This window comes from Lygodium microphyllum, chromosome 25 (genome assembly GCF_053477565.2).
Source record: "Lygodium microphyllum isolate KBCC chromosome 25, Lygodium_microphyllum_v1.1.10, whole genome shotgun sequence".
NCBI lineage: Eukaryota > Viridiplantae > Streptophyta > Polypodiopsida > Schizaeales > Lygodiaceae > Lygodium > Lygodium microphyllum.
Window position 1 is genome coordinate 93,170,938 of NC_141159.1, and position 27,323 is coordinate 93,198,260.

General features: G+C 47.5%; 1 protein-coding gene across 1 annotated transcript in view; it reads right to left on the reverse strand.

Annotated features, from left to right (window-relative positions):
• Positions 1 to 299: 299 nt before the first annotated feature.
• LOC148014506 (ABC transporter A family member 8-like) overlaps positions 300 to 27,323 on the reverse strand; it is a 123,141-nt gene continuing 96,117 nt past the window's right edge. The window contains exons 17-18 of the mRNA XM_087666938.1: positions 1,373 to 1,461; positions 300 to 1,056 (exon numbers count right to left, since the gene is read on the reverse strand). Coding sequence (XP_087523064.1) covers positions 775 to 1,056; positions 1,373 to 1,461 — 371 coding nt within the window. The 3' untranslated portion in view covers positions 300 to 774. The remainder of the gene's footprint in view (positions 1,057 to 1,372; positions 1,462 to 27,323) is intronic.

The following is a 27,323-nucleotide window of genomic DNA, read 5'->3' on the forward strand; positions in this document are numbered from 1 at the left end:
CTACTTGCCTGTCTGAAGTGAATAGTCATTTAAAGAATGTGACAATTTTTTGGCAACCCTCACAATGACCCATATGGGAAGAGCTCATTACGCCTTAATTGTTGTTTTGAATGTCATAGGTTGTGTTAGGTCTAAATTGAACATAGTTACCTTTCTCAAATTCAACTATTTAAAACCAACCAACACCTTATGACACTCACCTCATCAAGTTACATTGTTAGCGTATACAAACCCGGACTGACAAACTATGATGACCCTTGCTTTAAAAGGAACAACTCCTTTTACACTTGCACTTATTGTAGAAGAGGAAAATATGAAAGGCTTATGATTGATTGGTGGCTTGTTTGGTCTATCCACATTGGTACACATGGATTAACTTGATGTTTTGTGTTGGACATTCAAAAAGTCGCCATCTCTGCTCAAATTATTTGAAGGGTGTCATTGGATAATGGACACCTCAAGTTCTTATAAAAAATGGAGGGTGACATACCACTTCTCTCAGATATATAAACTTATTTGAAGGGAGAAAACATTACTACCCTTCTTGTGAGGGATTGATTCCTTACTGAACCTTCTGGTTCTAGCCCTTGGAACGAGTGCCCTAGCCTTGCAGAAGCAATAAAAACCCTTTGTACTCCAGACAAGCACTTGCACTTCAAAACTTGAAGAAAGAACCTTGGTCACATAGAAACAGCCTTGGTCACATCATCCGATGAGCTGCCTTATAAGAACCCTTCATATACGCAGTTGAAATCAAAGATGAAACAACCTCGGTCACATGACTTGATGAGCTACTTTGATGAACACATCTTCCAAAGTCGTGTCTGAGAATCCCCATGCCTGCACATTCATGTATGCCTTTGCTTTCTCTACAGTCCTGAAGACATCTGCAATGGTAACATCTGTCTTCGAGAGCTCAAATTTCTGGGTTCCAGAGAGGCTGTAGATTCTTTTAGCTGTTGGCGAAAGCTGCTGCACCATGTTTAACACTTCTCTTTCCTGATTTTGAGGGGTGCTGATTGTGAAGATGTAGGAGCCAGCATATCTTGACTTCAGCTGTATTATAAGAAATGTGAAAGTTCACAACTTTCACAACACTCAAGAAAAGAAGGGGTAGGTGAGTGCAACGGGATTTTGAGAAACCTAGAACTAGTACCAGAAGAAACTGCAATTCTTTTTAATTGGCCAGTCCTGACTACTCCACCAATATTCAGCCACTGGTGCCTCATAAGGTCATGCATCACTGCTGCAAGTTATGAGGCATTGGCATTATGGGTGGACTAGCCAGTGCTGCCTGCAGCCATTGGGTTATATGCAAGCTTGCTTTCCCAAGCATACACTCACATTCTAACAGAGAGAAGTTTAGACCTACTTCTTTTGCATTCCCAATACATTGAAGCTTCCCTTTCACAAATATTCCCACACGATCGCAGAGCATCTCAGCTTCTTGCATTGAATGTGCTGCAATGCAGAATCTGCTATTAAACCTTTTGGCCTGATAAATGACTTTCTATGAAATTTAAGAATGTGATACATTGTACTTTATTCCAGGTTTCAATAGTAACACCCAAAGACTCGAAAACAGGGAACTGTTGAAAGAGAGAGCTGACAAGTGCAATTTTCTACAATTCTGCAACCATAGTTTTTTTGAATACATGTGTCTTTATTACATTTTCATATCTTATCTTATGGACATGATAAATATGTGCATCTTAAACCAGGGCCAAGGCATGTGCATGAAAACCCAAAAATTTTCTTGCCGCTTTACTCAATAACCTGGATAAATTAGAAGTTTGCATACCCCCAGATTTTTGAAGCATTTTGCAAGATTCTCTTTTAGTTAATGATCTAGATGCGAAATTCTATTGATCAGCTTTTCAATGGCAATGGAAATAATGCCCTAGCTTCATTCGGGCTGCACTCACAAGAGGTGGCAGAAGAAAGAGAGGCAGAGGCAGGTTCTTTGGGTGGAAGCATGTGATTAGCTAAAGGAAAAGTGAATTGCCTCTGCCCTCGGAAGAGAAACATTGCTGCCCAAAAATGGTGAATGTGGTAGGCACAAGGGCTTTGAGCCTGCCAAGCCTTATTGGTCTTTCCATATTTGCACTAACCATGTGAGACTTCCGCTTTTCTGTGCATTGCCTCTGCCTTGTGTGAACAAGAGTAGGGAAGCTCTAAGAAAAGTACATTCTTGCACCCCTGCCATCCAAACCCACCCTAAGATGAACAGGTAATGAACATCTTTGATAAGGGTGCATCTCTCCCCCACCCCCCAGGCGATACTTTCTCCATCTATCGGCCTCCCTTCACAGGGTAATTATATTAATTACTGAGAAAGTACAGATGTAATCAAGGTGAGCTAGTCGAGGGTCCGACATAAGCTCTAGACCAATGACGAGGTCCCAAAGACCCTGAAACGGCAGAAACTGTCATATGCCATAAGATTAGATCCTATTAGTAGTCGTTTGTGTCATGCAGTCATCTCCTACCTATGAGCCTTTGTCTGAGTCAAACAGGGGCATTAGGTGCTCTGGCATTCCGCTTGTTTGTCATTTCATGTGTTTCAATGGAGAAGGCAGCTCTTTCTAGAGCATGCATTACAATGTGTTTCTTTTTCAGTCAGCTTTAGTGTGTTCACACTGACTGCTCCAGTTTTCCAGCATTTCTTTCTAGAGCTCCGAGGGACGTGATTGAGTGGCCCCCGGCATAGGCAACCCGTTTCTATGAGTGTACAGAGTCGCGCTTCTCAACATGGCTGATAGATGCACTGATAGTACCACTTGGTGCATCTATCACCCCTATGGTCCGGCCAAGGGCCACCATGGGGGATTGGAGTTCACCGTCCCAACCGGCAGCAAAGCGCACTTGCATGCCTCACAGTCTCTCCTCCTCATCAGCAGCATCCGCACCGAACAGATGCCTGTTCGGTGAGTCACAGGTTTCCCCATGAGCTTACACCTTGCATCTTGGAATGTGAATAGCCTCCACTATAGTGGGGCACGTGGTTCTAGGAAGTTGATTGTTCGGCAGGAGCTGCAGCCTGCCCTTGCTGGACGGATTGACATCTTGCTTTTGCAGGAGCACAAGCTCACCCCCACCCAGGCCCAGCGGGTTGGGAAGGTACTTCCGGGCAGCTCGCACATGTATTGGGAGCACGCCATAGGTGCCCACGGTAGAAGTGGAGGCGTATGCACCTCTATTGGTCCGAGTCTCACCGCCTCTGTACGAGATCACGGGACAATAGTGGCAGGAAGGGTTCTATGGATCAGACTGGATATTGGGGACTCGTGCATTGGAGTCCTCAATGTCTACGCCCCATAGAAACAGGGAACGGCCGTTCCGGCCTGTAGGAACGGCCTAACACGTTCCAAACCCTCCAAGGAGGTGAAACGGCCAAGGAACGTTCCCTGCCGTTCCCCCTGCCGTTCCCTACCATTCCCTGCCGTTCCCCCCACCGTTCCCTGTTTGGAACGGCCGTTCCAAGCCTGTTGACTGAAAATTGACGTTTTTTTCTGCTTTTTTTTTTGCTTGGGTCACAGTCTTTCTACCACATATTCACCCATCTCCATTGCCTAATGTGCACACACTAATCTCTCTCTCTCTCTCTCTCTCTCTCTCTCTCTCTCTCTCTCGGGTTGAAGATTCAAAGTGTCAAGACAACCCACAAGCTAATTAGGAGTCCATGCAAAGTTCAAATTTGATGCATTATGAACTCTTGCAAATCAGAATCAAATTTCAGTCGATCCTCAATTCCAAGGTATTCATCCATTTATATTGACTAATTACAAGGGAAATTGGGATAATTGGGGCAATTCAAGGCAATTTGGAGCTATGGGGGTAATCGAGTCAATTTTGGGACATTTGGGTCAATTTCACGCATTGACGAGTATTAGGGCAATTAGAGGGACATTCTTTGGGGCAATTTGGGTCATGTAGGGCATATTTGGGGCACTTATGACATGTGCCGTTCCCGTTCCCCGACCTTGGACGTTCCCCTCGTTCAAGGGGGTCCCGTTCCCCGTTCCAGGTAACTATGCTATGTCCCTACGGAGGTTAGGGCACGCAACAGGTTCTGGATAGAGATCGTAAATGGACTCTTGGATCGTTGGAGGAGATTTGAACAACCTGGAGACTTTGGAGGACCAGCAGGGTAGAGGTAGAAACTACCAGGGCATGGCTGGGGAAGAGCAGGAGGCATGAGAGGTCTTTTTGCTTGCAGTCAGAGCACATGATGCGTGGAGAGACCCTGCCTTCCATAGAAGGGAGAGGTCGTTAGACTTCTCTTGGGAATACAGGCGACTAGGTGGAGTCCTGCCGGAGCGGTTCGATAGGTTTTATGTGGGAGAGTGGGGAGGCTCTCGTGGAGGCCAGATTGAGCAGTTGACAGGCACCACGTTGTCCGATCATTGCCCAGTTCTCTTGACGCTTGACCCCCTAGCATCCACCCTAGGCACACGATCCTGTCGGATCCCTGAATTGATCTATAGGAGGGAGGAGGTGACGAGACAGATAGAGCAGATTTGGACCAGAGAGTGGGACAAAAGAGGGACCGGATGGCAGAGGAGGTTGCAAAGGTCCTAGCCGAGTTGAGCAGAATCTGCCAAGAGGCAGCCATACAGACCAAGCACTAGTGCTCGGAGGAGGAGAGAGCACTCCGGCGGACCTTGCAGCCAAGCAGAGATTATTGCAAAAGGCACCAGGGGATCCCACCCTCCACACGCAGGAGGTGCGTACGCGAGCAGCCACTACTGGCCTAAAAGACAGGCGCTCGGAGTTCTCATTCCGAACCTCAGTAACCTTCTAGTCGCAGAAGGGGGACTCGATGTGCAGGGAGTTCTTCCAAGTGCACCAGCCCCGCACCGCAGGAGAGCAGATACGCAGCCTTCGGGATCAGTATGGGAGAACCCATTCTAGCCCAAATGAGGTGATGGAGATTGCCACCAACTATTACATGTGCCTTTCTAGCAGGAGACAACTTCAGCTAGAGATATGACCACCAGGAGAAACTTCCTCTTCAATTCCGAGTCGGAAGTAAGCTTGGATAGAGCTAGGCCTGCAGGTGCGGGAGAAGTAGTGAGTTAGATGGAGGAGGCAGGGGATCAGAGCCGGGGGGGACTGTCGCAGGGCAACAGGTGGGTGGCCAGGGCCGGGGGGGGGGGGGGGGGGGGGGGGGGGGGGGGATAGGCGTGGCAGTGTTGAAGCGAGAGGTGGAGGAGAGGGGCGGGGAACGTTGTGCCATCGGGGAGAAGACCATTGGGGCGGCCACGGACAGTCGGCAAGGGGGGGGAACATGTACGATGGTGGGGGCGTAGCGCAACACATGCGACGACAGGAGCCCATATTTACCATGCTTGCTAAAAGCTATGAGCGATTAGACTTAGGTCCTAGGATTTTCTAGAGGGCACCATGGTGAGGTTGGGATTCCCCAAGGCTTAGATTCGTGGGGTCTCCGCCCTGTACAGATCAGCCATCAGCAAGGTGCTCATAGGCGGAAGGCAAGGGGAGAAGTTTCGGCCGGAGAGATTTGTTCGACAGGGCTGGCCCCTGGCCCCATACCTATTTCTACTCTTCGCAGAGGTGTCGCAGAGGCGATGTCTCACTTCCTCAAGTCACGTGTGAGTGGATTACGCGGCCTTCAACTTCCAGTGAGAGAGGAGACTGAGTTGCTAGACTCAGAGTACGCAGATAATACAACCCTCTACATAGAGGACGATGAGTTGATGATGGAGAGAATGAGGTTGGCTCTTGACGTGTTCTACTCTACAGCGGGAGCGAAAATCAATTGGCAAAAGTCGGTTGGTTTCCTCACAGACCCGGACTCCAACACACAGAGTGGGGCGTCCACCTGGGATTCAGATGGGTGAGTAGAGTGCAGACCATCCGGTACCTAGGGTTCCTGGTGGGACTCGACATCACTCCTGCCCAGCAGTTTCTTCCTGTCCTAGATTCTATTCGGAGGAAACTGACCTATTGGAGCACGGTTCGCCTCTCACTAGCCGGACGAGCCTTAGTGGTTAACTAGGTCCTCCTAGCGACGGCCTGGTACATCGCCTCATGTTGATGCTTTTCCTCATCATGCGTAGTGTAGCTTCGCCGCCTAGTGTGGAACTTCCTTTGGTCAGGTTCTGATGGTTCCAAGGATTCCAGGGCCAAGGTGGCGTGGGCGACCATCATACGACATAGGTCAAAGGAAGGGCTTGGGATCATTGACCCAGAGTATCAGAGTATGGCCCTCTTGGGCAAGCTAGTTGTCCGCGGTCTCACACCAGGCGGGCAGACCTGGAAGGTCCTATTGCAAGAGGGCCCCTAGGACTGTAGACAGAGGCTTGGCGAGGAGTGGAGGCCGTCCTTGAGATGGATCTTCACGTCTTCCCAGATCACCGCCTCGCCCCCCCCTCCCAGATCACCTTTCCTTTGCAGCTTACTCCCCGTGTGGCAGGGCCTCTGAAAGGCCCTAATCCAGAGGCCCCCAGGCTGCCAAGAGGAAATAGACTGTCTGCTGGTGATCTGGAACCCCCAGGTCAAAGATCGGGAAGGGGCACAGATAGGTGAACGCCCCCACATCCAGTGGGTTGGGTGGGAGGCCAGCTCGGCCCGTACCATCAGGACATGGCGGGAGGTGTACAGTATGGCAGACGAGGAGGTGTTGTAGCGAGTATCAGGCTGCCAAAGAGGAGTGGAGATGAGAAGGGAGATAGACACAACAATACCTCCGAAGTGGCTTGCTCCCTCAATACGTGAGCCGATAGAGCCCGGGGAGCTATGGGCAGCTAGGTTTTCGCCAGCAGGCATCCTCTTCAGGTGGCAGGTAGAGTGGGTAGCGCCCCGCAAGGGACTTTCTTCATCGTTCAGGAGAGGGGATGTCTAGCCCTTGACAAAGGACAGTAGGATGAGGGGATTTCCGCCCTTTCATGGAGGAGGATTCTCGTGGTGGGCCTTCAGGGGAAGACATGGCGACTGGCCCCTATGTTTTTTGGAAGGAGCTTAGGGAGTGGCGCCTTTGGATCTAGGAGGACAGACCACTTGATGAGCTGGAGTGGGATCCAAGAGAGTGACTATGGCCGGCCTCTAGGGTCACCAAGAAGCCACCCAGGTTTCTAGAGTACACTGCCAGGATAGGCAGACATGTACTGATGCAGGAGGATATGGATTGGGCACCGTCACGAAGCAGACACTGGGCAGAGCACAGCATCACGGAGCCCTTCCGACAGACCTTGTGGCGCCGCCTATGGAATAGTTGGAGGCCGAGGAGGGTGTCGTACTTCTTATGGTTGGTGGCACATGGAGGCTTGGCGGTGGAAAGTTGGTTTGCCCAGATGCAGGAGGGAGATTGTAAGCACTGTACACAACAGCCTCTGGAAACCCCAAAGCACTGCCTTCGGTCATGTGAGGAGGCGCAGCTTGTGTGGAGAGGAGCATGCCGCATCCTTCGCCGTATAGCACCCAACCTTGGATATATCTCATGGGGAGCTTTTTGTTGGCAGGCAGTCAGCCAGGGCCATCACCTTTTGCATGAGGCCGGGATGCACGAGACACGATATTCATTATCGAGGCAAGGTCGTGTGCAGTGGTCGGTTTGGAGGCTCTATCCATCCGCCAAGTACTGGAGCCCATAGCAGACCGCTTGGAGGTATGAGATATCATAGAAAGCCTTACTGAATGGCATATCTGGAAGACACGGTGTCATGAGGCCTTCGACGGAGAGAGACTTTCAGCACATGTGACCTTAGCAGAGCTCTAGACCTCCATCATCCACTCCCTCCGCGGCTAATGGGACCAGGTGCAAGGCGAGTCCAAGGCTCGCCAGGAGCTCCGTATATTGTAGCCTGCACGCTTGATGGATTGCATGGTAAGTAATTTAGCCTAGGGAAAAATTCAATCTCGAATCTCTAAGATCTTTGTCCAAGCTCTCGCTAATATCACGAATCTGTTAGTTCATTGGAATCTTGATCGTATGCATAGCTAACACAAACAATAACCATAAGGATTAAAAACTAAGATGCCTTGAGATCCACCTGATAGCGACTATGTTTATCAATCCTATTCGAGGTTGGGCTAGATGCAACAACAACTCTAGGGCAAGCGAAGAGCCCAAGGATTAGGAAACCCTAAGTCGAAGGAAAGACCGATGGTTTTGTACTTATTGGGAAGAAGACTGGGTTATCGATCAATGTAAGGGACTAATAGATTTTATGTCTTGTACAGCGTTTGAAACCTTAACATATGCCTTAGCCGAAAGAAGGGTGTGTTAAGTAAATTTTACATAAAACCGCTCCCGATCCGAAGTGAAAGAGCAAATACGCGATGGAAATGTTATTGCGACTATTCCTGCAATGTTTGGAAAAGGATACCATTGTTTTTGTTGATTGATCAAACAATGTTCTAAAGGCTTTTGCATTAAATTGATTGTTGGAATGTGATTTGGATGATTATTCCAAGTGCTTGTGTTTGATGGTAAATGCATGGCAAGGGTCAGTGATAACAAGTTGCTATGGGAAATAAAGAAATATTTTCTAGGAAGATGATATTAGGCCGATTGCCTTGATTGTGCTTGATTCTTAATTGGATTAATTAAGGAATGATATTATGTGCGGGTGGATCATCTCCAAGGTCATGCTGCGCTTCAATCCGAGAGGGCACTGCTCGATTCACGGGCCGAAGATCAAGTGGTGAAAAGGCCAACCACCACGGAATTTGTGTCTCTCTCCAAGGCTACTTAGGGTCAGGTGGAGCTCTGGACACCCCTTGCCTAGTCCGGAACGGAGTTGAAGACTGCCGTGAGCCCAATGTCTAGGGTGTTGAAAGATCCTATTCTAGATAAAGGATGGAAATTATGGTGCCATGTGATTTGAACCAGGTACTTTTGTTGGACAAAAGGGATATATAATTTCTCCTGTATGGGCAGGAGATAAAGATTAAGGTGAAGATAAGTTAAGGAATTTGTTTGAATTGGTTTGTCAAAGGATTGCTTGCTGTGTATTCGTGTTTGTGCCCTAAAACACGCGAACGAACCATGTTTCCTAAAAGGCCTAATTAAGGAAGCTGATTTTGATTATCACACATAAATGTGATAGGACCTAATTAGAAAACTAAATCTATCAAAGGAAGCGGATGGGCGGAACCCCCGACGGGTCCATCCTACAGCAGGGTGGTCCTTACGGGCAGAGAGGTTGAGCGGTGCATCCCTCTCATTTTCCATTCTCTTTGAACCAAGTGCGGTATGGGTCTGCTTTGGCTTGGGTATCTTTGCGTGAAGTAGGATGTCCAAGACTCGACGCTAGAATGCTGTCAGGAGACCTTGACTACTAGGGACTCAAGTTTCAGGTCGATCCTAGTGGGTTCGGCCGCGAACATTCTGTTGTGAGGTGGGCTCGAGAAACCCTAGGCGACAAACCCCCATGACATTCTGTGGGAGTGCCGGGCAACGACGCTTAGAATCATCTCTCGATGGACCGCTAAAAACGTGCCTGGACAACCGGCACGTTACAACACAATTCTATCCTTGTGTATGTGCGTAGACTTTGGACTGCTACATAGGTGTGGACAAAGCTAGTCTCTCTCTACAAGGTGAAGATATTTGCCTACCACATTACCATCGGAAGAAACTCAGGATGCTTTCTATTGACGATTCTCCTTCTATGAAGGACTGGATCAACAAGATGAAGCAATTGTAGGACGAGCTTGTATCCCTTGGTAGGATGATTTCATCAAAGGATATGGCAATGATTCTTATCACTCATCTTCCATCTTCAAAGTGTGTTGTCTCCTATATGAGCTTGCTTACATCTAGAGTTTAGGACACTATTTTGTGGGAGAGCTTGCTTACCTCTAGAGTTTAGGACACTAATCCATGGGAGGAGTTGGCTCCGTTTGTTTTGGAGCACAAAGAACTCAAGGAGATAGGAGGTAGCAGATCCAACTTTATTAAAGCTTTTACTACATGTTAAAAGGGGGCATCAAGAATGACAAGAAAGCCAATAACAAGAAAAAGAAAGTTAAGCACTCAAAGACTTCTTCAAGCTCATGCATTGATTCAAAGAAGCCTAAATGCCCACACTATGGGAAGGGCATCCATCCTGTGGAGAAGTATTGGAATAAATACCCTCATCTTTGTCTGAGAGCGAAGGATGGTTACATCATCTCAGTCTTCCTCTACCTCTACTCTAGTTATTACTTATGAGTCCGTGTTCAATATAAAATAGAGGATAAAAATTTTGTTAAAAAATGTTTAATTGTCTAGTCTTTAGAGCAGCCTTGGCTCATCGACAACGATGCTTCGAGTCATGTGACTCTTAGATAAAATTTTCTACAAAATCTTTGTCCATTAGAGGGTATAGTCACTGTTGTTGGCATTTCTTTAGTGCATATTAGTGGTGTTGGCACTTTGCTGCTATTGCCTGATTGTCCACATTACGCTCCATTTTAGAAGTCCTATATGTTCTAGATTTAGACTTCCACTCCTCTCAATTCATGGAATTACTAGACTTTGTACACTCAAGTTGTCTTCACCGAGCACATATCTTTGCTGAGGATTCTTCTACAGGAGTAATTTTAGTGACAAGTTGGTAGAAGAGGGGACTATACAAGCTCCATTCCCCTTCCATTGCCACACCCATTTTCGATTGTGCACCACCTACGCTACAAGTTCCACTCCACCCCCCATCATCTCCTCCAATGGTTCCCTCATACCCCCATCTACCATTTCATGTGTTTTGATAGAGAAGACAACTCCTTCTAGAGCATGCATTGCAATGCGTTTCTTTTCCAATCAGCTTTAGTGTGTTCACACTAACTGATCTAGTTCCACCCCTTCATTACAATCTACAATTACCTCAAACTCTTGATAAAGCTATTGTAGCAGCTAGTCACACCATACGAAGATGGGTTCCCATCACTATTTTTTTATATAAATTTAGGTATTGATTGTGTGTGGCAATGGTCCAACTCCACCTCCAAGCTGCATTATTGCGAAGTTATTGTGTTTAATTGCTAGAGGACATGGTGGATAGTAGGTTCGCCTAGTGCACACATCCCTTCTTCCCTAAGTCATCCTTACAACTTTGTGAATCTATAAAGTAATACCTCCTCGAAGGATGCCTCCAAAGAACACTTCATCCACTTCTTGAGTAGTGCACTATCTTCCTTGTACTCAGTTCTATTTTATTCACATTTTAGAAACAAGAAAGAGGGAAAAAGGAAGGGGGGAGGGGAAGAGGGGAAGAGGGGAGAGAAGAGAAAATTTAAAAAAAAACATAAGCACATCACACCTTCACTACACCTAGGGGTTCTCAAGTTAGAAGTGTCGAGTAGCCTTAGTCGACTGGCTCCATTCCTAATCCCTTAACCCACACCACAATCTCAGGGCACATCAAGGGAGGACATCCTAAGCTTGCTCGAACGACTTGTCACCCTAAAACCAGCACAACACAACAATTTTATATCAACAAGATCCTCAAGTATGGGAAAAATTTTCAACTTTACTTGGAATACAATCCAACTCCCAGTTGCATAGGCACGTGCAATGGTCAATCCACAAGGTAGACACATCCTTAGGAAGAGCATGAGTGAGCTTACAGGTGCGATGGATTCCCTAGAGATCCCTCAATATCAGTGGTCAACATCAACCATAATCCATCATCCCTTCATCCACCAAACTATCACCCTTCCACAATTTGACGCAGCACTATCAAAACATAAACAACCCTCGACCCAACAAGATCCATCTACCCTGGTCCCTCACCTAGTTTTTCAAGAGCAACCACCTATAAGTGTTGGGTATTTGACTCACGCCTCACTTACGCCTACGCTCATATGCGAGTATCGGTGATCAGTAGGACACTGGGGCACTTTTTACTCTCGGTAGGAGAGGTTTTTTCCCCCAGACTTATAGTCTTATTGTCGTATGTGCTTATGTGCTTATGTTACACACTTATGGGCACTTAGTGTGTGTCGGGTGTGAACACCCCCCTTTGGTATCAGAGCGGTCTGCAGTCTGCAGACTGAAGCTCCCACTGTCTGCAGCCCCCGTCAGTTTCCCCCTGTACCTGCGTGCTTCCAGTGCACCTACAGGAGCCGCCATCTCAGCTGCCTCAGCCCTGCGTCTGCTCAGCGTGCACAGGGCGCTCATCAGTTGCCAGCAGGCCTGGACGTCGTCAGCCTTCAGCTCGCCAGCGCACAGTTGCCACGGTTACCTCCAGTCGCCAGCGCGCAGGTTCAGTCGGTCGCCTCCAGTCGCCAGCGCCACCCGCCAGTTGCAGCTCGCGTTAGCCTGCTCATCCGCCAGCGCGCAGCTTCAGACGCCGCACGTTCGTCAGACGCCAGCCACGTCAGTCGTCAGGCACCACGTCAGCCGTCAAACTCACGTCAGTTTGTGCCGCCAGTTGCAGACGCCACGTAACCTATCCCGTCCACCCGCTCTGACAGCGACCTGCCACACTGCCCCGTCAGCCTGCTCCACGTCAGGTACATTTTTTAACAAAATTTTTATTTTTAGTCCAGAACACAGTTCTGGAAGAGAGGTTCATACGCGGCAAGCACAGCACAGGATACAGGTGTGCGATAAATTTGATGCAAATTTCTGGACTGGATCATCAGAAATTTTGGGGCTTTTGTGTATTTTGAGAACAGTTGCATATGAACTGCTAATACAGTCACAGAAAGACTGTTTTGACAGACATTTTGGCAAAAAATTTTGGGGATTTTGATATAACAGTGTTGCTGAGCACTGTTTGCACCTTGGGAAGCGTGCATTAAAAGACAGGTTTTTGACAGAGTACACCCTTGCACATTAATTGCAGAAGTGTGTTTGCTGCAATTTCTGAAAATTTGCAGATTTCCAGTCCATACTGCTTTGACATTGCTCATTTTGTCTTTGGAAATTTGTCATCATGGCAAATCAGGGAGGTGATGTCTTTACGTATGTATCCAAGGAAGACAGATTGGTCGGAAACAATTATTCACTATGGTCATTCATGATGAAGAATGTATTAGTGGCCAAGAATTTATGGGATTATATCAGTGGAGAGGAAACTCGACCGGGAGTTGTAGCTCCCGTTACTCCTCCTCCCCATGGCGCACGTGGACAACGGGGACCTCAGCCCGCTCCACCTCAGCCACTTCCTCCAAGAATTGCAGCTCAAAAAGCTTGGGATACACGTGATGCACAGGCCTTGTCGCTGATTGCTCTGGCAGTTCAGCGGTCCATCATCCCTCACATTCGTTCGGCATCTTCTTCACGAGATGCATGGTTGACTTTGGAGCATATGTTTGCAGGAAAGAATGAGACTCGGATCTCTTTCTTGAAGAAAGAGTTGGAAACTTTGAAGATGCATGAGGGTGATTCTATGCAGGATCGCTTAAATAAGATTCAGGACTTGAGGGAGCAGCTCATGAATGTAGATGAGTATTTCTCGGATGCACAATTGATATCCACCACCTTGAATTCCTTACCTCCTTCGTACTTGTCTTTTCATACTGCATTAAACCTCACCATGACGATTGCTGAGCACCCACTCACTTTTATTCAGCTGGTTAGTTTGCTTCTAGAGGAGGAGCAAACAAGGAAAAATAGTGGTGTGGATGCTATAGTCTCTGAGCAGGCTTTTGTGGCAAGACAGAAAGGCAAAAACAGCAAGGTGAAAAATGCTCCACAGAGTTCTCGCACTTCAGGCACATCGCAGAATCAGACACAAGGGGGGACGCAAGCTAAAAAAGGAAAATGTCATTATTGTAAGAAGCCCGGCCACTATATCACTGAGTGCAGGAAGCGCATTGCCAAAGAGAAGAAGAAGGAGTCAGGAATGTCTGTTTCTACTACTCCTTCCACTGCTAGTGAGTCCGCGTCCTTTGTTGTGGACAGGGACTATTGTTTTTACACTTGCAGTTATGACATCTCTTGGGCCGATAGAGCACTTAGCTCTACAGAGGATGCTGACACTTGGTTCTTTGACAGTGGTGCTTCTAGGAATATTACATCTCACAGAGATTTGTTTGCTTCAGTTTGTGCACCTCCCGTTGGGAAATCGGTACAATGTGCCAATAATGCATCATACCTTGTTCATGGTATTGGGGAGATTCAGCTCACAGCCATTGATGGCTCTATTCTCCGCCTGCAGGATGCTTTGTTTGTGCCTGGAATCAAAAAGAATTTGCTTTCTATTTCTTCTTTGGCACGTTGTTGTTTGCAGGTCACATTTGATGATGACCGTTGCATGGTTAGAGATAAAGAATGCATGACTTTGGTCTTGACAGGATCTTTGTGTCATGGTTTATATGAGTTGGATGCTCTTTCAGTAGATCAGTTGGCATATTTGACATCCACTCTTACTCCTGCTATGATACAGGCGGAGTTATGGCATGCTCGTTTGGGGCATGTAAACTTTGGCAGCTTGATGCTTTTGCAGCGTACTCAGATGCTGGATGGCTTATCTCTCTTGGAGAGATCTCCTGAGTACTTATGCGAGGAATGCATTTTAGGGAAAATGCATCGTTTCTCATTTCCTCGTGATGTTGCTTTCAGAGCAACAACTAGATTGCAGTTGGTGCATTCAGATGTTTGTGGGCCTATGCAAACTATGTCATTGGACGGTTGTTATTATTTTGTGACATTCATTGATGACTTTACACGTTTTTGCTGGGTCTACTGTTTGAAAAAGAAGTCAGAAGTGTATGATGCATTTTTGGCTTTCAGTGCACTTGTTGAAAATCAATCTGGATGCAAGATTAAGACTCTCCATTCAGACCGAGGGGGGGAATACATGTCCTCTATGCTGAATTCCTTTTTGCAGCAAAAGGGCATAGTCCATCAGTATACTACTGCCTATACTCCACAGCAGAATGGGGTAGCAGAGAAGAAGAATCGATCACTCATGGAGATGGCCAGATGTATGCTGAAGGCAAAAAGCTTGCCTCATAGTTTTTGGATGGAAGCAGTCATGTGTGCTTGCCATATTTTGAACAGATGCCCTACCAAAGCCTTGAAGACCATCACACCTTTTGAGGCTTGGAACAGTCGTAAACCTTCTGTTGGTCACTTTCGTACCTTTGGGTGTCTTGCCTATGCCCATATTCCACAGGTACTTAGAAAAAAGTTGGACAACAAGGCTGTTAAGTGCATTTTTATGGGATATAGCAATGAAAGCAAAGGCTACAGACTCTGTGATCCCGTTACAAAGAAGGTTTTTGTCAGCAGGGATGTTGGTTTTGATGAAAAATCAGAATTATCCTTGGCTGGTTTGGACACATATCAGCCTGCCCGTGATGTTTTTGAAGGGCTGCTGCCCATTACTTTTGGTGATTCAGCTGGAGCTTCAGAAAATGAACCCAATGTTCAGCCAGCTGCTCCTATGGAAAGTGCAGAAATTCAGCCATTGGCTGATCGGAATATTCAGCATCATGCTGAAACTGAAATTCAGCAAGAGCTTGCACACAGTCAGGATGCTAGACAGTTACCTAGATGGTATTTGCAGACTATGCAAGATAGTCCTTTGGATGCACCCATGGCTGGTCATACTAGAAGGCAAACTCGTTTGCATGATTCAGCACATACCATGGAGTTTATTATGGCAGCAAGTACTTTTGATAATGAAGAGCCTGAATGTTATGAGGATGCACAACATAGTGTGCATTGGATGGCAGCAATGCAAGCTGAATTAGATTCTATTACTAAGAATCAAACTTGGGATTTGGTGTCCTTGCTATTTGGGAAGAAAGCCATTGGAACGAAATGGGTCTACAAACTGAAAAGGAAAGCAGATGGATCCATTGATAAATACAAGGCACGGCTTGTAGCTAAAGGCTACGCACAGAAAAAGGGCATTGATTATGAGGAGACATTTGCTCCTACTTCCCGTATGATGACCATCAGGTCTATGATTGCTTTGGCTGCACATTATGGTTGGACAGTGCATCAGTTAGATATTAAGACTGCATTTTTACATGGGGAACTTCAGGAGGAAGTTTATGTACAGCAGCCCATTGGTTTTCCAGTTGAAGGCTCAGAACACTTGGTATGCAAGCTCAAAAAGGCACTATATGGTTTGAAACAAGCTCCTAGAGCTTGGTATGCAAAAATAGATGCTTTCTTGCTTGGTCAGGGGTTTCTAAACAGCTCATCTGAGTCTACCCTTTACGTATGTAAAGAAGGGGGATCTATGCTGATTATATGTCTTTATGTTGATGATCTTTTGCTCACTGGAACACATGCTGATCAGATTTCAGCATTCAAACAAAATTTGCAGCAAACTTTTGACATGTCTGACTTGGGAGTTTTGCATTACTACTTAGGCATCCAGTTCATACATGATGCTCGAGGTATTGGGCTATCACAGTCAAGGTATATTGGGCAGCTTCTTGAGAAGTTTGGCTTATAGGATTGCAAGCCAGTTTGTACTCCCATGGAACCTGGACTGAAACTGTCATTACATGATGACAGTGATTTGTTTGATATACATACATATGCTCCTACAGTTGGATGTCCTATCTATCTATGCAACACTAGGCCGGACATATAGTTTGCAGTTTCAGCTTTGAGCAGGTATATGTATCAGCCATGTATGTCACATTGGCAAGCTGTCAAGCGTGTTTTTCGCTACTTGCAGGGTACTCGATCTCTTGGGTTGCTTTATGCCAAGGGGGGACCACTGCAGTTACATGCTTACAGTGATTCTGATTGGGCTGGTGATTATGATACACGTCACTCCACTAGTGGCAATTGTTTCTTTCTTGGCTCTTCTTGCATTTCTTGGCTTAGCAAGAAACAATCCACTGTTGCCACATCGTCATGTGAAGCTGAATACAAGGCATCTTTCACTACCACAGTTGAATGCGTATGGCTTAGACTCTTGCTAGCTGATTTGGATGTATCTGTTACGGAGCCTACTCCTTTGTTCACTGACAGTCGGTGATCAGTAGGACACTGGGGCCCTTTTTACTCTCGGTAGGAGAGGTTTTTTCCCCCAGACTTATAGTCTTATTGTCGTATGTGCTTATGTGCTTATGTTACGCACTTATGGGCACTTAGTGTGTGTCGGGTGTGAACAATAAGAATGTACAAAGTTAGAATTTACGAAGGGCACCTGAGCATGAACCAATGACGAAAACACCTATGTGTCCACATGAGTATCCAAAGTATCCTCTGTATCACATTTCAAGGGATCATGATGATGATGTTCGACATATTCACCTGAGGAAGTGTTGGAAAATTCCAATAGGTGGTCCCAATCTAGGTCCTGGGAATCACTAGATTGGATAGCAACTGGGAATCACTAGATTGGATAGCAACCTGCGATGGGAGTGCATAGGGAGCTCTCAAGAATAAGACCCTCAGAACCCACCATGGGTTCATGTGCAACATGTTTGCTGCATTTAACATCTGGCTGTACATCAGAATGCAGTACCGTTTCCTCATTGCACGGCGTCATTTCCGCTTCAGAATCCGGTCATAGGGCCTCCACTACCTGATCAATGAAGGTGGAATTCAGTCCAACCATAGCGTAGCCTGATGGCACAAGATGTATCCAGTTCCCTGTTGCAGGCTTGTTTGGCTTTGTCAGTGCCTCACAGGATGTTCAGCACTGCTGATCTGGTTACTGCCCCCATGTATGTCTTTCTGCAGTGAAGTCCAGCTCTGCAACCTGACTGGGACAGGGACAATCACGTATTCTGCCTGGGCTGTGAGACACAGACTCCCTGCACCTGTAGATCCTTCCAAATAAACAATTTCTAATTGTTGAACATGTTGGAAGATCTGCAACCAGCACATCTACTCTCTCTTCTTCTTTTTTCGTAAAAGGTAATTGTATTAATTACGAAAAAAAGGTACAAGTTAACATGAGTACAAGATGCACGATGGCTCTAAGCCAACATGTGTAAACTGTCAGTACAAAACCAGGAAAGAGTTACAAAAATCATGGCAAAGACGCAGAGGAAATTGCCATATGCCAGGGAAGTAAGTCTTCCCGAGGGAGCAAGTCAGAGTGCCGAATGAGATCTATCTGCCAAAGCAAGAGGCCTTTAAGCCTGGCAATGTGACCCGGAACATTAGAGGCCGAATCAAAAAGAAAGGCATTCCGAGTGGTCCAATTGTGCCAGCATCCCCAGTATCTAAGAAAGTGGAACAAGATCTTCATATGCAACTGAGCCGGTGTGGGGTATTTTGGGCGTACAAAAACCCAATCGAAAGGGCTTAGTGAGAAACCAACAACAGCTCGCCAAACCGCTGACAAAAGCGACCAGATCTTCTTTGCGAGAGGGCAAGAAATAAATCGATGACGGGCCGATTCCACAGTAGTGGTGCAGAAGAAACAATTGCCGTTAGAGATTCGACGCATGGAAAGGGCCGAGGCAAGAGGAAGACCACCAATCATTGCCCTCAAAAGAAAGACCTTGCATTTGAAAAGTGTCTTGTTCAACCAGCCCTCCATCACAGTTGCCTTCCACCATGACTGAGATTTCCGCAACCCCCATACAGTATTAGCTTTAGTAACCAGCCATTGATGATCTTTAATCAGAAGATGGTACACCTGGTTTGCTGAGGCCTTTTCCAAATTCAACCGACCCGCAAGGACCCAGTCCTGCCAAGGACGATCCACAGCAAGGGCAGGAAAGGGTTGCCTGCTCTGGAGCACTTACAAAAGTTGTTCCCACAAATCACGGTATCCACGAGGGATTCTGAAAAGCCCCCTGGCCGTAGAAACGATATGAAGACATTACGACTGGCAAGGGTGGCATCTGCAACTATAATCAAACCCAAACGGGCCATACGGTTAAATTTTGGTCTGAGCTCATGTTTGCCGTCCCATGAAAGTAATCTCGAGGCTGCCAACAATTCCAGTTGAAAAGAGTTAGTATGTAAGCGTTCCTCCACTGGGTGCCAATGCACCTTCTGGAGAACCAAATGCCAGAAGCCAACCAAATGAACAAGCAGGGATGAGGAAGGACTCGAAAACCGAGAGTCTGCATTAAGAACATGCCACCAGGAGCTTCGAATTTGTGTATTACCATGCACAAGCCCGCGGTCCTCAAGAAAATAACGGGCTATAACGGCCCACGGGTGATGCTCCACACACATGGCACGAAAAAGAGACCAACGAAGTGCCAGCATATGAGTTTCGGCATCCAAAATAGCCCCACCACCCAAGTGTTTGGGGGTACATGTATGTGGCCACGAAATCCACGAAATACCTGCATGCAGTGAATCCTTCTTCCATAACATGAACCGAATGGGCCAAGTGAGAGCATTCAAAGTAGTAGGAGTCCAAGGCAGCAATGGTAAGAAATATGTGAGCATTGGTAGCATAATTGTCTGAGCCACTTTGAGGCGAACATGGAAGGGTCAAGCTTGCGACTTCCAATACAGAAACTTAGCTGCTAGTTTCTGTGAAATCCACTGTAGTAGTTGTTTTGGCCGAACATCAACACCCAACGGGTACTCAAGATGCCTGACAATGGAACCACGGGGAACCACCGGTCCCTGCCAGCCCAATGATTGTAAATCGAACTCTGTGCAGCTGAGAATGGCTGATTTGAAAGCATTGATACGAAGACCAAAAGCATGGCCAAAGAGCGTCCAAACATCTAATGCCTTGCGAATATTGTCCTTGTCCGCACGCAAAATCATAGAGCTGTCATCAGCCAAAGATTGACTAATGAAGTGGTGACCAAAAGGAAGAGACAATCCGATCAACTGAGTAGAAGCTACCATGGAAGATAACATCGAAAGAACCGGATGAGTCGCCAGGGCAAAGAAGAGAGAACTCAAAGGGCAACCCTGTATCATAGACCGTGCAAGGACAAAGGGCTCTGTAACACCACCATTTAGCATTACTCGCGAAGAAGCCGCAGCACTAATGGTGTAGATCAAGTGGGACATCCGAGTACCAAAGCCCATAGTAGACATAAGTTCTGCAATGAAAGACCAGTCTAAATAGTCAAAAGCCTTTTCCAGATCCAATTGAATCAAGACCACTTCCTGACTAGAGTGCTTTGCATAGTCAATAGCCATCTGCACATTTAAGATATTATGCAGAATATTGCGACCCTTAATGAAACCATATTGAAGAGGATGCACAATGGCCGGAAGATGCTTGTGGAGCCGATTCGCCAGCACTTTGGAAAAGATTTTATACATCGAACGCATCAAAGAAATTGGTCTCCAATGTTGCAACATCGACGGCGAAGGAACCTTTGGAAGCAGTTTGATAAGACCTTCTTTCCAGGAGGAAGGCATGGACCCTGTTTCCCAAACCGGCTGAAACATAGCCATCAATGGCTTCACCAGTTGGGTAGCAGAACTCTCAAAGAATTCATTGGTGAGACCATCCCAACCAGGACTTTTATCCTTAGGCAAGCGTAACAAAACCTCCACAACCTCCTCCTCACAAATATCTGTCTCTAAAGCAGTTTGCATATCAAGTGGAACTTGATGTCGAACCAGATCATAGAAGACTGAACGTGCATGCGTAACCTGGTCAGAAGGTGACTGAGAAGAACCAAGAAGATCTAGAAAATAATTCTGGCACATATTGACAATAGTCTGAGGGTCAGTGACCATTCGACCTTCTGAATTCTGGAGTCTAGTCATATTTTCTCGAGTAGGAGAGGCATGCAGAGCGCGAAAGAACTGATGAGTTTGACAAGCACTATCTTACAAATTCTCTATCAAATTTTGCAATTTGGCTTGCTGATAAGATTTCAACTGAAACTCTTTGATAAGATCAGCCAAACCATCGCCAGTAACAGCAGAAATTCATCATCTGGAGTGTCCACCAGCAGAGAATGAACCAAAGCCAGTAGGTCCTCCGCTGCGTGTCGGCGCCACCGACAAAGAGAGGCATGGTGAATCCCATACTGCCGAGCAACCCGCTGCACATTTGAGAGCAATCGTTCAAAGGAAGCAGTGCCCTCAGTGGCGAAGTCCAATAAAAATCTATCCACCAATTGCTGCATATAGCCTCGAAAGATTGAGTGCTTCAAATACGACAAGTTGAAACATAAAGGGAGTCTATCCAGCAATTGCTTAAAAGGTGCAATGGGTTGTGCAAGCATCTCAAGATGAAGAGGGAAATGGTCCGACAAGGCATATTGCTACAAGACTGTCATTTCCAGCATCTCAGGAAGAAAATCATCATCCTGCATAATGTACATTCGGTCCAACCGCGACCATGTAGTTGCATACTGCGCCGAATGGAAAGTAAACCCTGTAGAAGAAGGGTGTAGCCAAGACCATAGATCTTGCTTAAGTACCGCAAGCGCAAACGCATTCCACACCCGACTTTCCGGCGCGTCCATCACCGAATGCTCTGAAGTGAACTGTGAAGAATCAACACACATATTAAAATCCCCCATCAAAAAACCCCGTCTGCCAAGTGACAAGGAGGTCTTCAAAGAATGCCAAAGATCCCGGCGGGATAAAGGGTCATTCGGAGCATAGAGGCCCAGCAACCATAAGATTTCTCCTTCAAATAAAACTTCAACTACCACAAAGCGGCCATGTACATCATTTTTAATAAGAACAGGCTGATATTTCTCATGTACAATCATAAGCACACCAAAATAATGCCCTACGTGTGTCCCTGCATAAAACAAGTGAAACCCATGGCAATCCACAACTTTTCCTGCTTCACCATGACTCTTGTGCTCAACCGCACACAAGACATCCCACTGATTCTCATGCAATATGGTCCACATGGCATGTTGCTTATGGCGAGAACAAATGCCGCGCACATTCCACGTGGCTATCTTCATGTGTATTCAAAAAGAAAATCAAGAGCGAGGCACCGCTTGCCTCGATTTAACCTTTTCTGCTAGAATGTCAAGGACACCCTCATCCAAAAAATCAACCAACACGACAAAAGAGTTCTAACGGCCAAGACAGAATATCCACTGTCTTGGGGATGGAACGGGGATAACGATGATCCCATGGTGTAATCACATTCCCTCTAGTATCAAAAGCCAGCTTAGTGGGTGGGCCCTTGGGACCATCTATATATGCTTTCCTAGTAGATTGATTACGGAGAGCAGAAGGAACCATAGTACGCACAGCGTGCTCTGAGGACAACATTTCTTTCCTGCGCATATAGGTGCGCATGGAATCTTGTGAAACATTAGGCACAGTATCCGCCAGGCCAGCATCAAACTTTTTACCTTTCTTTGGACGTGCCTCTACCTAGTCATTGCCATGGGAATCCAATCCCGAAACAGGTTGTTTACGTTTATCCAAAACTTCAGGTGACTGGGTTGCATCCTGTGACGGAGCATCAAGCACCATATCTTCCATAGGTAGCACAACATGCTCCTCATCTGAAGACGGTTGCTTCTCTGGGCATTCGGCCATAAAATGCCCCAATTTTCCACACGAAAAGCAGTGACCTGCAAAGTTGCCCCATTTCAAACAAAAGTGCAAAGGATGCATGCCATAGCAATTAATCCGAAGCCATGCAGGCCTTTTCCTAGCAGTGTCCCATAACATACACAAACGGTTACGATTCATGGCCCTTACGCTCGGGGGGACCAGAACAGTTCCCACAACGGCCATGGCATCCTTTAACAAAGGCCAATAGACAACTGGGCAATTTTCCACTTCAACCCACACCGGGCATTCACGTTGAAGCAGGCGTTGAAAGTCTGCCATAGGGCGCCATGGCACAACATGGACCAAACGGAGATCAAAGAACAATGGCAATTTAGAGAGGAGATCAGTCCGATGCTTCTCTGATTTCAACAGCACCTCATAGAAGCCTCGGGGCCCAACAAAAATCTCCTCAACACACTCCCCTTGTAGTAAATGGTGCAGCCACTGGCTAATATGGGAAAGCACTGGGATCCTGCCAGTGAAGAAGAGTATAACAGCACGGTCATAAAACACCAAAAGAGCGCAAGACATTTTTCGGGTCCACCGTGGCTTCCAAAACATCTTCAAATCTAGAGTCCGAAAAAGCTTCATGATTATGTTGGACATAATCGCCAAGCAGAGTGTTGGCAAACTCCAGCAAATGCTCCCAGTCAATATCCTGCGAATCCACAGAATCAGAGGCAACCTGCGCATAAGAGCGGCCCTGATGACCCATTGTCTCTTCCGAAGCATGCTTGGAGCGTTTGCCCGCAGGCTAAAAGTCAGGACCAGAAGGCATCTCCTCTGTGCAAGGAACCATCTCCTCTGGTTCCTCTGCATCAGAATCCGGACCAAGGGCTGCCACCGTTTGGTCGAGAAAAGCCATATTCAGACCAGCCATACTTCTCTCCTGTCTCTCTCTCTCTCTCTCTCTCTCTCTCTCTCTCTCTCTCTCTCTCGATCCATGGGCACGGGAGTCAAGACGCTGCCTCTCTGACCACTGTCGGACTTAGGGTTTACAGCCACTCTCTCTCTCTCTCTCTCTCTCTCTCTCTCTCTCTCTCTCTCTCTCTTTGAAGGTCCCGCAAACCTCCCAAACCAAGAAACCGCCGGGCTGCACGAACAGGACTGCAACGGGGCGCCTGTGCAGAACCGGACGGGCACGAGTAGGTGAACCCTTGACCAAGGGTGCGTGTGAAAGCAGTGAGCGGCCGCAGCACTGCTCAGCCAGCGATTATCTGAAGGCGCAGATCCAGGCGACTGTCAGGCGAGCAACGGTACGTATCCGTCAGTAGGCGCAGCAGGCGGAAGGTCCAAGCGACGGCGGGACACAGACGTCAGGGCTGACGACCTCCATGCAGGTCCGGGGGAAGATCGCCCGCAGCACACAGGGGGTTCGTTGTCAGGTCACGGGGAAGACAGATCCGCCATCGCGTCGTCTCAACGAGCTCGCTCTCCTCTCTCTCTCTCTCTCTCTCTCTCTCTCTCTCTCTCTCTCTCTCTCTCTCTCTCTCTCTCTCTCTCTCTCTCTCTCTCCCTCTCCCTCTCCCTCTCCCTCTCCCTCTCCCCCCCCCTCTCTCTCTCTCTCTCTCTCTCTCTCTCTCTCTCTCTTTCTCTCTCTCTCTCGTAGTCAGGTCACAGGGGAGGCAGATCCGCCATCGCGTCGTCTCAACGAGCTCGCTCTCCTCTCTCTCTCTCTCCCTCTCCCTCTCCCTCTCCCTCTCCCTCTCCCTCTCCCTCTCCAAGGAGGAGGTAGTCCGGGTTCAGGAGACCTTAGAGGAGGAGAGGCTCAGGAATGCGCGCAGATTGAACGTGCGTATTACCGGGCTCCCCGAAGGGGCCTCTTCGGAGGAGGATGCACGCGGGCTATGCACCCGACTAGGGTACACGAGCATGCCCTTTACTCAGGCATGGCGTGCAGGACGAGATACTACCAGGGTCAGAGCTCTGATATTACATATGAGCACACCGGAGGACAGAGCCGCTTTCTTTCGGAAGCAGATTTCGCTCCGAGGGATGACTGGGGCTTCCATCTTCATGGATGAGGACCTGACTCAGATGCAGATTGCACACAGACGAGCATGCATGCCACAGATACTCCAAGCATGTAGAGAAGGCCGTAAGGCCTTCTATCGAGATGGCCGGATTTTTATAGATGGACGCCCCACCAAATAGGGGGGCGCGGCCTATGAGACGGGGCAGAGGACTGTACAGAAAACCCCGATACGTGTGGCATTTTGGAACTACAACGGCTCCCTATGGTCACGACCGGACAGACTTGAGGAGATTTTACCTAGCCATGATGTTATATGCCTCACAGAGACACATGAGAGCCCAGAGAGAGGGCTTCCACGCATTACAGGATTTGAGTGGGTATCTCCATACCGAGCTACTACTAGGCAGAGCACATCTAGGGGCTCAGGAGGGGTGGCAGTTCTATTCCGTCAGGGGATACAGAGACATATCCAGTTAGTGAGACGAGATGAGGAGGCCAGTTACATATGGATTAGAGTGCAGATATCAGATGAGAGATGGATCTATATGGCAGTATGCTACTTTTCACCACAAGGGTCCAGATATGCTACTACGCAGGGTGATATTCAGGCCAGAGATTCCCCCTCCCCTTATTCACAGCTCTCAGAGGACATTATTCTGTATTCTAGTTTGGGTGAGGTCTTCCTTATGGGGGACTTCAACGGGCGCACACAAAGCCGACAGTGTGAGAGTTTTGATATGGAGCAGCCAGAGATCATGAGAGCATTAGACCCTGAGGAGTTGGGGATCAGTAGGGAGTCAGCAGATACTGGGCCAGACGCCACAGGGTATGGAGGGCATTTACTTGAGCTTGGTAGTAGACATCATCTCGTTATTTATAACGGGATGGCACGATGGCCATATTCAGGAGGTCTTACATGCTTCCCACATGGGGGGGGCGAGAGTACTATAGATTATCTGCTCGGACCGATCGATAGGATGCATACTATCGAGTCCTTCGGCCTTGGGAGACTTCCACTCGGTGCCGATCACACCTTTCTCAGTTTCTCACTCCTCACCTCATTACCATCACCACCTGCAGATATCATACCCCACATGCATACTACCATACACTTCACTCATAAGCTCTCACATATTTACTCACAGCATCTGGAGGAGCACATCGCGTCACTTGATCCATACGCACCCCTTGATACACTGACCACTGATATCACACGCATTCTGCATGATTCTGCTACACTCAGTTTTCCACATCACACATACACGCACCCCCCTCGGACCGGTACCATGCCACAGAACAGGTGGTATGATGATGAGTGCAGAGATCTACGTCGACAGCTACGCGATTTGGAGGCCAGAGGAGAGATCACACACTGATAGGCGCAGAGACGCATGCACCGCTTGACCCGCCGTAAAAAGCGGGAATGGGAGGAGGAGAGATATTGGGATATATACCACCTTCTTATGAGCAGAGATTGTGCAGAGGCATGGAGGCAGATCAGAGAACCACGCTCACCCACACCGATACATGACCCTGCAGTATGGCATGGATACGCACAGAGTTTATATCATGTACCCGCACAGCCGCTGATACCCACACCATGTACACCGAGACCGGGTATTTCATCCTTTTTCACCACTAGTATGGTGAAACATGCTATCTCACGGTTACAGTATGGCCGCGCTCGAGACCAGTTTGATCTTCAGGCAGAGCATATTATATATGGCAGAGACACATTGGCTCCACTCATTGCTCACCTCTTCAACCGTGCATTGTCGGAGGGGTTCCCTGACTTGTGGACAGAGCACACCATTGTACCTATCCACAAGTCAGGGGATCCTATGGATCCTAACACATATAGGACCATCATGATTGGGCCAGTTTTGTCCAAACTTTATGGCACGGTGATGGAGGAGGAGCTCAGCACGCTAGCAGAGAGAGAGTGCATGCGCACACCCGGACAGGCAGGGTTCAGACGGGCATTTTCTACCATAGACCACATCTTCACTCTCCGTTGTCTAATCGACCAGACACGAGTGAAGAAACAGAGATTGTACTGTTGCTTTGTGGATTTCCGCAAAGCCTTTGACATGATTCCGAGAGAGAGGCTTTTCAGACGCCTACTTGATCTGGGGGTGGATGATGACATGATGTGGGGTATTTATGCACTATATGAGCGGGTTACTGGCAGAATCAGATGTCCGAGAGGTATATCAGATCCCCTTGTGAGCACCATTGGTGTGAAACAAGGATGCCCAATCTCACCGACTCTATTTGGGCTATACATTGATGAGATAGCAGAGTTTATTCAACAGCGAGCCGGTGGAGGTATAGATCTCAGTGGAGCCACAGTTCATATCTTACTATATGCAAATGACATTGTGTTGGTCTCAGACTCAGCTCAGGGATTACAGCAGCATTTATTAGCATTGGATGATTTTTGCATACAGAGAGGCATGACAGTGAACCTTGGTAAAACCAAGGTTCTTATATTCCATACATCAGCTCAGATACGCAGACAGAGTATTTTCATGGCAGCAGGAGGGAGTATTGAGGTCACTGGATCATATGTATATTTGGGAGTCACCTTTACAGCAGCTTCAGGGACTTTCTCGATGACACAGGCAGCTCGTGACCGCCTCACTAGAGGATACTCAGCATTGGCTCTTATGGAGCGACAGTGTTATCAGGCACATTTCCAGGAGCAAGGGGTGGCTCTTTGATACTCTAGTCACTCCAGCACTGATGTATGGAGCAGCTATATGGGGGCATGGCCTTGCCGATTATGTATGGACATTGATGGAGAGACCTCAAGTGATCATGATATCTAGATTGATTCGCAGCAAGGCCTCAGTCCCACATGACATTGTGCGAGCAGAGCTTGCCACACCGCCCATGCTAGTCGAGGCATTATTTCAGACAGTCTGCTTCCTACACAAATTTCAGGATATGGACAGAGATCGCATTGCATATAGAGCATATATGGCATCTCAGGAG